Source organism: Podarcis tiliguerta (genome assembly GCF_965153285.1).
Source record: "Podarcis tiliguerta genome assembly, chromosome: 12".
Classification (NCBI taxonomy): Eukaryota; Metazoa; Chordata; class Lepidosauria; order Squamata; family Lacertidae; genus Podarcis; species Podarcis tiliguerta.
The window spans coordinates 41,620,592-41,637,197 of NC_139545.1; the positions used below are offsets into that span (position 1 = coordinate 41,620,592).

The 16,606-nt window shown below is 42.5% G+C and overlaps 1 protein-coding gene across 4 annotated transcripts in view; it reads right to left on the reverse strand.

The window, feature by feature from the left end:
- Window positions 1–16,606, reverse strand: part of NRP1 (neuropilin 1) — a 124,960-nt gene that overhangs the window by 52,331 nt on the left and 56,023 nt on the right. For all 4 annotated transcript variants that reach the window (XM_083406195.1, XM_083406194.1, XM_083406196.1 and 1 more), the window contains exons 4-6: window positions 14,488–14,715; window positions 4,917–5,072; window positions 2,570–2,736 (exon numbers count right to left, since the gene is read on the reverse strand). In XM_083406195.1, coding sequence (XP_083262321.1) covers window positions 2,570–2,736; window positions 4,917–5,072; window positions 14,488–14,715 — 551 coding nt within the window. The remainder of the gene's footprint in view (window positions 1–2,569; window positions 2,737–4,916; window positions 5,073–14,487; window positions 14,716–16,606) is intronic.

Sequence of the window (16,606 nt, forward strand, 5' to 3'; positions counted from 1 at the left end):
AGTGGGAATAAAAATATGGAATGCAATTTTTATGTTTTCTACACTTCTGTGAAGATAAGTGACAGCAATTAACGCCAACGTCGTTTGATTTATAGTCAAGGTTTGCTTAATTTCCCTGCTACTTATTCCTTGGGAGTTAGAATCAACTGATTTCTGTTTGCTACGGTGAAGTGTGATTAAGTTTATCATTTACAATTAACTGGTTTTCAGCAGCTCAGGATGTGCTGAGGCCTCATAAGCTGGACACCTGAGAGTCCCATTGTGTACCAAAGGATCAGGAATGAAAGATTTCCCCTGACTTTCTTCCCCTGGCTGATTACCACTCAACATGTTTTTAAGCTTTCTTGCAGACAGCAAACCTCAGAGGAAACACTGATGCGTACGCTCTTATTGATGGTTAATGATGCATTATTCTTATATGTCAGCTCGATATTTCCTATGGAAAACAATAAAAGCCCGAAGAATGCCCCAGTTATTTAAACTACTGGAAGCTTTCAATACTGCATTATTAATCTAACAAATGTGAACATTTCTCTCCTGGCTCCTGCTGTCATCAACTGCATTTAGACCACAATTAAAGAGGAAAGTGGAGATTCTAATTAAACAGTAGAGGGGGGAAATGTTCTGATATTTATGATAACTGGGTCTTTGAATTCTTAACAAACTCCCTTTTGTAAAACAAAAAATAACAATTGAACAACCCAGCAGAATTCATTGGGTTGAATTCTCTAACAAATAATTTTAATGTGGCCATAAATGATAGCGAAATGGTAGGTCTGGTTACACAACAGTACTAGAAAATTACTCAGGTAGAGAAGTGCTTACTGCTCACTTGAACAAAATGGATCAAGCATAAAATGAATTATTTCAAAGGTGTAGGAGTGAGGTAAGGTGGTGAAAAGGAAGAGGAGGCACCAAATCTTGTAAATATCTCCTCTGTCCCCCTCTGCAGAAATAAGAATATCAATTCCCATTCTGTGTGGGGGGGGGGTGGGGGGGTGGGGGACAAAAATATATGAATGAATATTTCTGCATACATTTTTTAACAACAGCTGTATGGCACTGCATCAGAAACTGACTCTCAAAACCAGGATAGGTCATAAGTATATTCAGATACAGCTTTGTACAATGGTACAAAGAACCTGCTCCTTGGTGAAGAGGAATGGGGGAAAGTGTTAAGAAAATTCACACCCTGACACATGGTCCTGAACTGGGGCCAAAATGTGGCTTTCATCTCAGCATCTTAATCAGAATTCTCTGCATATGAGTAGAAATATGTTTTAATTTTTCTAAAAAGGTACATATGACATATGGTTCAGTGGGTGAATACTGACAATTGCTTACCACAATGTGCATGTAACCATTAGATAAATTGGTTTTCTGAACCATGCTGCCAAATGGAATGGGGAATATCACTGAACAACAGGCAGACTTAAATAGCCTTAATTTTATTTATTGCACCTTGGCCCTTAAATTTTCTATTCTGTGTTCAGGATTTCATACTCCTTAATTTCAGAACTTTTTTACACTTAACAAAGGCAATTGCAATTTTTGCCTTATACTCTCTGGGTGGTATTCAACTTAGTTTTACTCAGGGTAAAGGTAAAGGGACCCCTGACCATTAGGTCCAGTCGTGGCCAACTCTGGGGTTGCGGTGCTCATCTCGCTTTATTGGCTGAGGGAGCCAGCATACAGCTTCCGGGTCATGTGGCCAGCATGACTAAGCCACTTCTGGCGAACCAGAGCAGTGCACGGAAACGCTATTTACCTTCCCGCCAAAGCGGTACCTATTTATCTACTTGCACTTTGACGTGCTTTCGAACTGCTAGATTGGCAGGAGCAGTGACCGAGCAACAGGAGCTCACCCCATTGCGGGGATTCGAACCACCAACCTTCTGATCGGCAAGTCCTAGGCTCTTTTTTACTCAGGGTAGAGCCACTGAAATTAATAATCCTAACTTAGTCATGTTCATTAGCTTCAATGGGTCTACTCTGCAGTAAAAGTTGAATACCACTCCCTGGTTCCACACTGTCTTAGTGGTCTACCTATGGGTCTAATGTTCTGGTGTACAGAAAACAATAGGCTTATCTCATTTTTACTTTAAATTTTGCGAAAGATACAGACCTTCCAAGGTGAAATTCTCACTCAACTCCTCATGGCACCAAGTAGCTACCGAGTACTGTTCTTGTGAAAGCTACCACAGGCTGCTCAGCAGACCATTTCACTTTAAGCGCTTGTTAAACTAATATTGACTTTTCCGACTAAACCAAAACCTCTGTTATTTGTGCCCAGAAAAATGAAGAGGGGAAAAACCATGCAAGAAGTGAAAGAATGCATCTTCTTGACCTTTCCTTTCTCTCCCTCCATCTCATACCTAGTCTATTTGTAATAAACATCTAACGGGGGAGTTGAAATATTCATGCCTAGGACTCTGTGTTATGCAGGAATTTTTTTTCACTCTATACACTGGTGCATTTACCTTTAAAATGACTTTGCCTCTCCTGCTTTCTTTGAAACACCCCACCAGAGTTGTAATTTTTACAGATGTGGGTTGGTTGTCTTTCATACCTGTATCCATTCTCTGTTGGAATCTTCTCCAGGCGTCCACCCATTTTCAGGGTAATTTAATCTAGACCTTTCAGAAGACCAGTTGGTGCTATACTGGGAAGAGGCACTGATTTGGTCAGAATGTATTTCACCAGATTCCATACCAAGAGGTTCAGCACACTGGAAATCTGAAAATAACAATGCTGTCAGTAGCACATAAGGTTCACAAAATCCAAAATAGCTATGACAAGAAGCAGTGGCTGCAATCCATAGCCCAATGAAGACAATGGCAAAGTAACGCTGAAATTAACATCTCAGTATGTCACCCTTTCCTGCTTTGAAGGGGATGCCCAAGTACTGTGACGTGTGACTTTATCAAATGAGGCCATAGCAGTTCTTCTACTGCTGATAATTGTGGTCAAGTTTTTGAAAGCACCCAAACACAGTGGAAGGCACAAACCAATGCAAGAACTACTCATCTTGACTCTATGTGTCTAGCCTCTTTGGTTGCGTGTTTGTAGAAATATAGGGCTATAAAGATCAGAAATTATACATGAATACAAAGTCATGGGGGGCCTTTGCTGGAAGCTCTTCATGTTCTTTACGTCAGACTTATGCCACAAATCACTCTAATATTACAAAATTTCTGAAATGTTGGCAAGTTTTGAAATAATCAAGGTATATAACCATGGTAGCCCAGCATGTGCAATTTCCATTGCAAGAAAAAAGGGGTGAGTATTCTGAGAGAGAGGATAATGGACTAAATTACCCCACCTTTCCTTCAAAAAACTCAAGGTGGTGAACACATGCTGCTCCCCATTTAATCCACACAACAACCAAATGAGGCATATTAGTGTTAGATATGGTGATTGGCCCAAGGGCACCCAGTAAGCTTGTGGCTTAAGCATGGATTTGAACCAGACCTCCTTGTCAAAAGTCTAGCTCTCTACCATGCTGCCTCCATATTTTACTTATACAGTAAACTTCAGCTTTAAAAGCTGTTGCTCTAGTCTTCACATACTCCCTTTACGTGGGATATAAAACAGGCCTGTCTGTATGATGAGCATTAAATTCAGACCAAAAAAATGAATTAAATGTTAACAAGAGATGAGGAATAAAATGTTTAAAAAATCAGAAAGCGGCCGTGATGTGACAGGGGTATGATTAGCCTTGTATCCCCTACAATTTTAATTCTATTTGAAGGTTTAAAAACACACCCATGACCAAAAATGAGATCTAGTCGATCAGCATTTTCCCTGAGGGAAACAATTCTGTGAAGTCAAACAGAAAAATTACAACTGGCTTTTAAGAGACATTATTAAGAGGCAAGTCAGACTTTGCTATGCTGCAGAATCTCCATTTGAAATCTTGAATTTTGTACAGATGCCGGCTATTGTTTTGATCAAAGACAATACAAGAGGCTTTGTAGATGAGGTATTAAAAGCTTGGATCTGCTGGGCAAGAGTCGAGAGCTCCTGCATAGTTTACTACTACACTTGTTATTTATAATTGCATTTATACCCCACTTTTCCTCCAAGGAGCTCAATGTGGCATCAGCGGTTCTACCCTCTCTCCAGCTGATCTTTACAATAACTCTGCAAAGTAGCTTAGCCTGAGAGACAGTGGCCAGCCCAAATGAGCTTCATGGCTGAGTCAGGATTTGAACTCTGGTTTCCCAAGTCCTAGCCCAACTCACTAATCACTACGACACTCTAGCTCTGGGTGGGAATTCACCATCCCTGGATAGTCGACAGATTGTCAGATGCTGGAGCAGCTCCCCCTGTCACATCAACATTTCTTTCAATGGATTTTGACCCTCAGACCTCTGTTCTTGCCTTTGCAGAAATGAGGTGCCAAACACAGACTGCAATGTTAGACGAAAAGTTGTGTACATTAAATTGGTATTTTATATTGTGGCTGTATATATGCGGTAGTTTAAAGTGGATGAACGCCATCCACACAACGTTGTAGTCATCCAAGTAGCATTCTGCATCTCCCAACCATTTAACCAGGATTTTCCTGATACTCGAATAACGTAACAAGGAGCAGAATTCTATTTAAAAAATTGTACGCAATCCAGCTGTGGACATACTTCTAGACTTCTTGGTCTGGATGTTATTGTTTAGATCTACTCCTCTACATTTCTACAGGGAAGGGAGAATGTCTCCACAACGTCGTGACTTTTTAGACAAATAAATTTGAGCGGAAATGTCTTCTCCTGCCCTTGGGTGGTTGCTTTAAAAACAGATGCACAAAGGGCTCTTATTTATCTAAGGCTTCTTTAAATATTTCATGCAGCACCCAGCAGGTGAGGAGACAGGACAGAGAGTATTCGGCACACAGCTCTGTAGGATGGATAAACACTGACCTTCCGACACACTGTTCTGCAGGACAGTGTAGTTTGCAGAGAATCCTTCTTTTGCTATTGCGCTGTCGGTGTAGAAAACCATGGAAAGAATGCCGGTTGAAGAGCGGACACGGCCTGGTGTGTTTTGCCCACAGTATCGGCCTATGTGAGGACCAACTGAAAGTAAACAAGAGCACAACGGTGAAGTCTCCACAACAAAAGAAGATGGCATTTTATGCACACCCGAAGAGAGGCCTCACAGAAAATTGGAAACGCCCTGAATTTGGCATCTCTTGCCCCCCTCCAGATGTTCTTATTGTGCATTCATGATGATTTCTGCTCATGATGCTTTTGGAGCAATCATATGTGATCCTACATTCAAAACTGTTTGTGCCTGCAGAAACATACCATCTAACACCGGAATGAGGCAAATTGGGACATGACCTCAATGGAGGCTGCGCCCCCCATCTTACTTTGGCCCTGCTCCTGCCCCCTCTCAGCTCCCTCCCTCCCTCGTACCTTCACCTTCCTCCTCGGCCACTGCAGCCACCACTAGTGTACTTTCGGAAGCCAGCACTGGGGCAGCTTCTGTAAATCTGGGATGCCCCACTTAAAACGGGGCAGTTGCAAGGTATGCAAACATTTGTTGGGGTGTGTGCCATACTGCTTCATTTCCCATCAGTACATGCCCTGCAGCTTCCTGCTGAAATCCTGTAACATTTTATACCACAAATGTTGGAAGCACCTCAAAACAACTAATAAAGCCATATCAACCCATCACTAATGCACTGTTACTGTGTCAAGAACATGTTGCAGAATATATCCACAATGATACACCAGCTATTAACCAAAACAATTTATAGTTCCATCCTACCACAAACCCTCTCTCCTACAGTATTTACTTATTTTTTAAAAAATGTTTACAGACTGCAATATATATCAGGATGGTGCACAAGAATACCTATGTAAAATAAAAGCCACATAAAAATTCGTGACCGTCAGCTGTTATGGAAATTCTCTTAATTGACTGCATAAGTTTGGGGATCTGGAAATGATTTCAGCAGGCATTTAAAGGTTAAAACAGAAGGCACCAACCAACAGTCTGGGGGAAGGGACATAGCTCAGTGGTGGAGCATCTGCTTTGCATGCAGAAGGTCCCAAGTTCAATCCCCAGCATCTCCAGGTAGGACTGGGAGAGAACCCGGTCAGAAACCCTGGGGAGCTGCTTCCAATCAGCATAGGCATTACTGAGCTAGAGGGAATAATGGCCTGACTCAGTATAAGACAGCATCCTCCAGTACAAAAACCCAGGGGGAAATGGCAACATACATTTATGGGGGGGGGGGGGAATTATGATCACGATTGTTAGTAAAAAGGCACACAGTTACAAGCACAAAGGAACCTTTGCCAACAAAACAAAGGGGTCCAGCTGGTCCAGCCTGCACTACTAGTTCCGTGAAATAAAGCTCACCATCCGTACATGAGAAATGAGAACACAGTCAAGACTCAGTGAACAAGGCAATGGGAAGGAAAGGTGAATCGCACTGAAACAAACAGAATCTCAGGCATACACAGGACATAAACACAGACTGAACAGAAGGGCAACCTCTTAAATTGGATCACAAGAATGCATTGAACATAACCTTGCAGTAAAGCAACATCAGAACATTATGGTTGCATGCATATGGTAAAGTAGCACCACAGCTTCAATATAAACACTAATTAGTGACATGGCAAATTAAAAAGTTGCACACTGTCATTTCCCATGTCACTAATCAGTGCTTATATATAATGATGTGATATCTTTATATGGTATGCAACCTCCTTGTTTGCTTTGGTGTGTCTAGGTGACATCTTGATGCCAGTTTATCACACTGGTATGTTGCATACATTCTGGTTTCAAGAGGTTGCCCTTTTGTTATTCTGCTTGTGTTTACAACCCTGAATTGCTGGCTGTGCCTCTGCAGGATATGGTATACTTGAGCATCTATGCTCATTCATTAGTATGTTCACAGGGCAAGCTGTCGTGGATTGTTCAGTAAATTCAGAGAAATGCCTAAGTGATTACAATTGCCCAGTAATCAATGGCTCCCTCCTTCCCTTGCACTGTCCATTCCTATTTGTGCTTTCAACAGCTTCCAGCTTGAAGCATTCCCCCTCTGCTCATATTGTGGCCTGTGCCACCAAGAAAATAATTCACTTTGAGTATGAAATATTTCCTTTCCATTATGGTAATATCCCTCAGAGGCATTCACCAAAGATATATGCCAGTGAAATCACCTCTGGAAGTTTAAGAACAACAAATCTTTTGCTAGTAAAAAAAAAAAAAATCTATAACCAGATTGGCTGAACTTCCTAAGCCTAAGAGCCTCTTACCACAATTTCCATATGGCTGAGAGCCAAAAAGCACAGATTCTGTTCCTTCCCAGGCATTTGCTTCTCTGCTCGCAAGAACAAAATCAGCACTCATTGCCTCTTCTCCTGCAGTAGCTTTCTCCATAAGTCCCCAAGTCCTACCACAGCTTCTGTACAAGCTGTTCCAGTCGTGCTTTTCATAGTCCCCTCACATCCACCCTTCTCTCCCTGCCTCACCTCCTTCAGCCAAAGTGTTTCTGCTTACCCTTTTCTCTCAATTCCATGGGCTCCCTGCAAATTTCAAATACCACTGAAAACAGTGGGTGGCCAGCATTTAAACACACCACATATTCAAAACACATGGCTTGCCCCAGAGAATACTGTGAACTGCAGTCTCCTGCTCAAAGATGTATAGTTCTCAGTACCCTTAACAAACAATTGTTCCCAGGATTTGCGTGCTTTAAATGTATGGTGCACAGACACCATTATTCTATGCCATGTTTTCCAGCCTGGTACTCTACTCCCATGCAACTCCCATCATGTATGATCCTTGGCCGTGCTGGCCAGACCTGATGGGAATTGCAATCCAAAATATCTGAAGGGCACCAGTTTGCATAAAGCTACTAGATGTCATTCCTCTCTGTTGCGTACTAATGGTAACTCTTTAACTGCAAGACAGAAACTCCTCCAGGGTATGTAGGTATGGTTATGAAACTCTCCCTGCAATAAGGTGAGATCACAAGTAACTGCTGCTTGTCCTCACAGCAGAAGAGGGGAAATCCCCATAAGAAAACTGCTAGGACATAGAAAAGGCAATCGATTTAGTGGCTGTTAAAAAAAAAGAAAAGGTAAAGGACTCCTGACAGTTAAGTCCAGTCGCAGATAACTCGGGTTGTGGCGTTCATCTCGCTTTACAGGCCGAGGGAGCCAGCGTTTGTCCACAGACAGTTTTTCTGGGTCATGTGGCGAGCATGACTAAGCCGCTTCTGGCGCAACAGAACACCGAAACCAGAGCAGCACACGGAAACCCTGTTTACCTTCCCGCCGGAGTGGTACCTATTTATCTACTTGCACTTTTTGGCATGCTTTCGAACTGTTAGGTTGGCAGGAGCTGGGCCTGAGCAACGGGAGCTCACCCTGTCATGGGGATTCAAACCACCGACCTTCTGATCGGCAAGCCCAAGAGGCTCAGTGGTTTAGACTACAGCGGCACCCGCATCCCACTTAGTGGCTGTTAGTGTATGTGAAGAAGCGATGAGAAAAAAGATGAATAGCAAGACAAAGCCAACAGTTTAACCATGAGTGATAAGCAGATTCAAGCAGACTTAATAGTCTGTTTAAAATTTGGCAATGCCCACACGTGTGCACAGCAGTTTCTAAGTACTGAGCTATGGCACCGAGGCAGACTGATGCTGCTTTTACAGTGGTCTGTGATGGCCCAGAAATAAAAGGCATCTCCAGAACTTACACCGATAGCCTCTGCACTCATTTTGCATGTTTTTGTTTACTTTTTAATTAAGTTTACTAGGACCTATGATGTTTTTCGTATGATGCCCATACGTAACAGAAAGGTTTGGAAAAGCAAGGAAGGGAGGCTGCTTTGTAATTTAGGGAGGCGTATGGCAGCTTAACATGCACCACCCCAAGGCACTGCAAGTGTCTGGGAACTTTTGATGGAGCCATGGAAGTCTCTTCTGCTTTTTTAATCTCCCACGAAAAGGACTCTGGGGTTTTGTGTGTTTTATCTTGAATCTGACTAGTCAGCATCTGGCCTTTTCCTCTCATTGTTTCCCCTCCTTCTGTCCAATGGGCAAACATCTGTGACTTTGCTCCTTTTCCATTAGGCCCTTTGATCACTGCAGCCATTGACCTTAATGAGGAGGAGAAACGAAGCCACTAAAATTCCATACCCTGGTACTTATTCTGAGCCACCCTCTTCACCCCCACCCCATTTCCTGCAAGGATGCTTCCTTTGAAATAGCAAACAGAAGGGAACTTGTTTCAAAGCAGATTCACACTTTTAAGATTCAGCGTGACTCATGGGTTCATACTTTCTTTAAGACACATACATGGTAATTTAAAAATTTTATTTGTCTGAATACTGCCACTAGATGTCATGGCTGTGGGCTCGTCATCTAGCTGTGTAAATACAGCAGCTGAAAGCTTTGCAGACTATGATATAAAGGGGTATTGAATTTTCTTACACAACATGTAAGACTTTGCCTACTGAGTTAATGCAATATTGATCTGACCTGAACTGGATAAAATAGAGGTTTTTAGTCTTCCTGTATAAATACAGAGCATTCTTAAACATCTCTCTCTCTCTCTCTCTCTCTCTCTCTCTCTCTCTCTCTCTCTCTCTTTTCCAATTTCAAGCTTTCAAACTGGCGAATGACAATAAATTACTTAATAATGTGCAAAAGGCGACCACACTAAATGGTTCACTGTGGAGAAAACATCTTGACCAATAATTCATGAGATTATATCACTACCTGCTTAGCTAGAATGTGTCAGTCTTTCTTGAAGGCTCCTATTAATCTTTCCTTGCCTTGTAATTTGTGAGCAAAGGGTCAAATGGATTCCAGCACAACAAATCTACTTGTAGCTGTTTAAATTGGAACTATAGAGTGTCTGGGACCCATTTGAAGCTGCTATTAGAAATTATTTTATTTTGAGATGTTTGGTCCTATTCTGGTAGCATCAGTCCTGGAGCTGTGTGTTTATGAGATTCTGAACTTTCATGTATGGAAATGTAAAGTGAAAATGTCATTTGTTCACTATTATTAATTTGATCTAAGATATTATCATCATGTCAAGAACAATTACACTGCATAAAAACAGACGGTTTGCAATTTTTCAACATTTTGATTGAGAGAATGTGTTAGCTAGCCACCTTTAGTGAAAAGCAGAGTGCAATGCGATTAAAGCTCCACTGACTTAAAGGGGCAATTAGACACGTACTTATCAGTGGAGTTTAGACTTTCTTATGGCAGGGGTGGAGAACTCCTGTGCCCTGTAGATGTTGCTGTATTACCACTTCCATTATCCTGACCAAGGCTATACTGACTGAAGTTGATGGGAGTTGGAGTCCAACATGTTCTAAATCCAAGTCATATGGACTAATTGCACCAATGCAAGCATGCAGTTCTGCATTAGCAAAGGCTGTCCATTTCCCTCCAAGAGCAAAAAAGCACCCCATATGGCAGGGAAGCCCTTAGGCGAGTAAGGAGTCTTTCTCTCCATAGAATAATATAAAGAACTCATTTATGAGCAGGGCTTTGGAGAACATCCATGCTGTTCCAAAGTTGAAGCAGCGGGAATATTTTCAGAGCAATCTTATATGTCTCCACTACTGAGTTTAACTGAGCTTACTCCTAGCTAAGTGTGTATAGGATTGCAGGATCCCAGCACCCTACTTGACATGGATCAGCCAGAGCCAGTGCGGCAGATGGTCAACCAGACAAAGCTTCAGGATCCCTACACATACAAGATCCCTCTCCTTTCAGGAGCAGGGAGCTAGGAACACAGCAGTGAGAGAGTTATGCAGAGCCAGCAATGTAGATACATTTAGCCCAAGTGTCCTGTGTCTGCTCCGATGTTAAAATGGGGCTTCTCTTTCAGGGCTTTCTCCCTGGTGGATGGCTACTCCACAAATATCCCCCCTTTCAAACTCAAGCCTCTGCTTTAGGTTCTGAGGGAGTGGCCATGTGATCCATTAAGAAGAGCCACCAAAGATCAAGATCCTATGATTCTATTCCCCTTTCTGTGGTGCATGTGATGGAATGTTTTCTCCTATAATTTTGTTTCTGCCATTGATATTGAAATTAATCCCAAGGCCATCCCTAGACATTTTATTGACTGAGCTCCACTCCCCCCCCCCACAACAATCCCAAGACATTTTTCTGCCTGAACACCCCCCTCCCCCCAAAAAAAATACATCCACAGAAGCTGGTTGGATCAGCAGTTGAATCTTCAACACTGGTGATGGGATGGCATCCTCCACCACACTGGAGACAGCAGGCTAGATTAGGAGGACCACAAAAGGTTGTGGGGCTACAAAGGGGAATGGGGGAAATTTAAGAGGAAAAGGTGAGGGCTGCTATTGTGCTCCAAAATCTGCCCCCTTAGGCAGTTGCTTCACCCTTCCCAGTGGTTGGGTCAGCCCTGAAAGCAGAGGCTTGACTCTGCAGGGTAAGGCTGAGTCCTCCAGCAATTGTCCACATTGCCTCCTTTCTCTGTGAGATGGACCATTTTCCAGGACCCCTGACACAGTCCTGGTGACAAAACTGGAATACAGTAGCCACGCCTTGCCCAATTGCTTTAATCTCAGCAACCATCTCCTATTGTCAGTGCACATCACACACTTTCTCCACCAGCACCATTTTGACAGGAAGAATGTGTTCCACTTCATGTCTTTTAATACAAAATATTAAATAATGACTAATGTTACAAGCTGACATTTCATATACCTACACATACTAAATCATGCACATTTTCAGAGCGCTCCCCTTCTGGGAGAGAGATGCCAGCTAAGTAAGTAGTTATAGAAATATATGTTTTAAATGTCACAATCCTGATTTCTATAGTTTAAACAAAACACACTTTTAATCCAAAGATACATTGGGATGATTATAATACTTGCTCATAATGATTCCAATTCATTCATTTTCTAGAACCAGAAAATTACTACTTCAGCGGCAATAACTTTGACACTAATCTCTTTGAAAATATTTCAAATAATTTGGCTGATTGGTCTTTTTCTCCACATATCATCTGAAATTGAAATTTCCACCGGAGTGCTTTTTGCTGTTTTTAAAAAACCCTATTATTACATTTCAAGGCACAGTTATAATGCTGCCTTGAACTGCCACGAGACTGTTCTAATGGACAGGTTAAATACTAGAAAGACCTTCAGTCATTATTTTGCTTCCTCCATTACTCCCCCTTCAGGAGTAATCACCCCCCATTTGTGTAGGATCATGTTGGAGACAGCAGGACCAAGTATGCTAAGCACCACCTTCTCTGTCTCATGCATGAGTTCAAGGCAGAATTTTGCAACCAGGAAGACTTCATGATTTTAGGAGCCTCCATGCTTCAGAAGTTCACCCTCCAACTTGGGGAGGGGAATGAGGACGGCAATACATCTTAAAACAGCAGTCACCATATCCCTGCCACCGTCAGGGGTGACACTGGCTTCCTCCAGTAAAAAGAGCAGCTGTAGCCAGTCAAGGCAGTGTGCTAAGTGAAACCGCTAGCTCCTGTGGCATGGTGAAGAGAGAGCGGAAGGGAGGTCCCTCTCTGACCTGGAAGCAGTGCAGCCAGCATGTCAGGGGACTGCCATCGGAACAGGGAAGGGAGGCAGAGGGTCAGTTGGGATACAGGGAATCTCTGAAAATCTTGAGAAGCAGTTCCTCTTCCTGCGGTGGGGAAAGCCACACCTCCAGTGGGGAAGAAGGGAAGGGACCAGAGAATGCTGCTGGGAGTCTCAGCACCGCTCCTGGCCAAGCCGGCCAGGAGGGAAGCACGCCTCTTCCGTCGCCCACCTTGCGCAGAGGTATAAAACGCAAAGAAGCAAGGAAAAGGCTGGGGGTGACTAAGCTCTTATGTTGGGGGAGGACCCGGAAATGACCACTCCCAGATTCTGCTAGCGATTGAGGCAGACATGAACTTGTGGTTCTGCACTGTAAATAGTTTTGCACCAAAATAAAACCTGTAAAAGACAGGTCCTGGCTGGTTACTCACGAGCAACCACCACTACCATCTGACACAGCATGTGAATGGTGAACATGGGTTCAAGATGTCTCTTTGCCTGACTCCATTGCTCAAATAATTTGCATGTTGCCTCAGCTGGCTGCCTCATTCTGGGCAATGCTTAGAACAACTCTAAGACACGTAGTGGGTGCCTCGCGGTTTTCAGTTTCTGCTGTCACTTTTTCTGCACAGGGATTTTATTTGAATTTAGGAAGCGGGACAACCAAAATATTTTTCTCTTCCGCTGTTCATTGCCACATGAGCACAAAAAGTTTGAAGAAGTTATCAAGGGCAGTTTGCTTGCACATCACTGCATGTACGACTCCCTTGGCTTAGGGACTTCCTAAGAGGAAGTGCTCAACCTAAGAGAACCATAACGTTAAACTCCACTGAACTTGCAATAGCTGCAGCAAACCACGCGATAATGCCATAAAAACCCTTACATCCTCTTTCCATTAGTGCTAACAACATACAAACTAATTCTCTAGAGCTTGCATCTGCAAGAGATTACCGTAAACGAACCAACTGCAGCTTTGCTGAAATCAAAGGGAGATATAAGGTGATATCTATCTATATCTATCTATAATCTATCTATCATCTATCTATCTATCTATCTATCTATCTATCTATCTATCTATCTATCATCTATCTATCATCTATCTATCTATCTATCTATCTATCTATCATCTATCATCATCTATCATCACCTATCTATCTATCTATCTATCATCTATCATCTATCATCTATCTATCTATCTATCTATCATCTATCTATCTATCTATCTATCATCTATCTATCTATCATCTATCTATCTATCATCTATCTATCTATCTATCTATCTATCTATCTATCTATCTATCATCTATCATCTATCTATCTATCTATCTATCATCTATCATCATCTATCATCACCTATCTATCTATATCTATCTATCTATCTATCATCTATCTATCTATCTATCATCTATCTATCTATCTATCTATCTATCTATCTATCTATCATCTATCTATCTATCTATCTATCTATCATCTATCTATCTATCTATCATCTATCTATCATCTATCTATCTATCTATCTATCTATCTATCTATCTCAGTGTGTCATTTGGCACAAGGGCAATTTCTAGAGCAGAAAAAGCATGCTATCAAAAACACAAGGCTGTCACTGGAAATGGTGGCTCTGTGTGAATTCATTTCCCCCTCCATAATGTGTAGTTCAATGGACCTCCTGTTCTAATGTCATCATGCTGTGCGTTTTTTCAGTTCCGTGTCACTGACTACTGCTGGTGGGAACAGGGAAATGTTCAATATAATGACATCAAGATACAAGGTATGTCATATGATGGAGGGTGTGGGAACTCTATATGGGATAGCTGTTTTGGGTGGCAAGGTATGTGATAGATGTTAGAAGTCAACATGCCTCCTATAGCATGCTGTGGGATTACAACCCTGCAGCAGGCAGCTCATTTTAGATACGCATCTTACCTTCAGGGAATCCATCCCAGATTTCTAAGCGGTCATAGCGGCAGAACACTCCTGCTGGAGGATTCGAATCTGGTTCCAGTTCAAAGCTTTCAAATTCCAATATAATCTCTGACATCTTTGGTGCAAATACAATATAAGTGCATTCAAGGCTATTGGGATATTTCTCAGGGAATCCTGGTGATTTGATCACCCCACTCATAGACGTGAAGTTTCTGGAGCATTCTGGTCCTGCAGAACAAAAGAAACAAATATAAACACAATATGCTGACTTTGTGCTATTCTGGTTCACTAGAAAACAAATTAGACCATTTTATCTTTCTAAACAGCAGAGTGGCTTTTCGGTGAAACACCTCACTTTAATCACCATATTAATCATCCAGCTAACTTGTTCCTGTTATTGATAATTGGTATTAAAATGTAATTCACATTTATTGCATGAACTCCAATTTTCAATTTGTAGCAGGGTGATAATGGGAAAAAAGAAAAAGAAAACTTGTGCCAGCTCCAAAGAAAGGTGTGTGTGTGTGTGCAAATTATGACAAAGTCATGTGGGAACAATGAAAGTGTAAGCTGCAGAAATCTCGACAGCCCCAGGGAAATAATTATAGCCCCTTCAAGCTTAAATCTTAAGGCTGACAGCCTTTTATTGGTAAAATAGAAAATTTTGCAAGAGGTGGGGAGTGGATTCGGTAGATGGAGCAGAGGTTTCAGATTCCTAGAGCAGTGACTCAGTAACTCTGCCAGATGTGACCTATGCCTCCTTGACAAACTAGATGTGAAAGGTAATTCGTACTCGTACCAAGGGTGACTTGACTCATTCTGAGCGGTGTTGACACAGGTGCACCAGTAAAGTGTTGCTGTTAGTGAACGCATGATAAACTGTGTGATTACAGGTCGTGTTGCTGGAATCCAACTAATATCAATGTTGACATCCTAACCTTACCCATAACATCAGCCGTGGTGTTAGCCTTTAGTGCGCTCCACAAAATACCCTCATACAGCAACACTGGGTACTGCCCACATAGCTCATCCTGCTGCTTTTATACCAGAGAATTCTCAGTCTCACAAAACTTTATCCTACTCCCAACTCTTTTGCATTAGCTTGATTTAAATTCCATTTTAGAAAATCAACTCTCAGAGTGATTTATAAATGGCGTTTCCATGTGCTCTAGTGTTCCGTGGCGGCAGAAGCGGCTTAGTCCTGCTGGCCACATGACCCAGAAAGCTGTTGGCGAACAAACGCCGGCTCCCTCAGCCTGAAGCGAAATGAGCGCCACAACCCCATAGCCGCCTTTGACTGGACTTAACCATCCAGGGGTCATTTACCTTTTTACCTATGTACCTTATCTTCACCTTGATGCCATAAAGTAAAAATAAAAATCCATGCAGGATCATAGCAAGATCCATCTTCATTTGCATCCTTTTCCCAAGAGCATCAAGCCAGATACAACTGGGCCATGAGCAGGCCTTGGTAGTGAAGCTGAGAGACATGGACTTGCAAAAGTCCACATAGTGAGCTAGTCCACATAGTGAGCTCCTAAAAAGAGCAGCTCCACCTAGAACTCCCAAATCCAAAACCCTGCCCACCTTATCATGCTAGGTAACCTGTACTGATTTATGTGATGTGTGAATTGAGCACGGTTGCATTGGGGAGGCATCATTCCATTGGCCCATGTAATGGCCCATGGGGAAATTCCCCATTTCCCACGGGATTCTCTTGCATTCCTTTTTGCCCTCCCAGCACCAGCTTTAAAAACACTTCATTGTTAGATGTGGTGCTTCATCTCCCAGTGTGAAGAGCATCCAGTGGGAATGAGGCAAAACTTTTATGTGCTCCTTAGGACCCACAGCAGAACATAAGAACACAGGAAGCTGGCTTAGGCAGAGTATGACCATGGGTCCATCAAACTCAGATTGGCAGTGGCTCTCTGGAATTTCAGACAAGGTTCTCTCCCAATTCTACCTGGGGAATGAACTTCTACAGGCAAGACAGATGCTCTAGAGTTGAGCCATGGCTCTTCTCTTGGCTTCTCAGCTCTACCACCTGACATTCCTTTGCCTGGAGACGCTAGGAATTGGAGATGTCAGCACCAACACTGTTAACTTCTGTACACAAAGC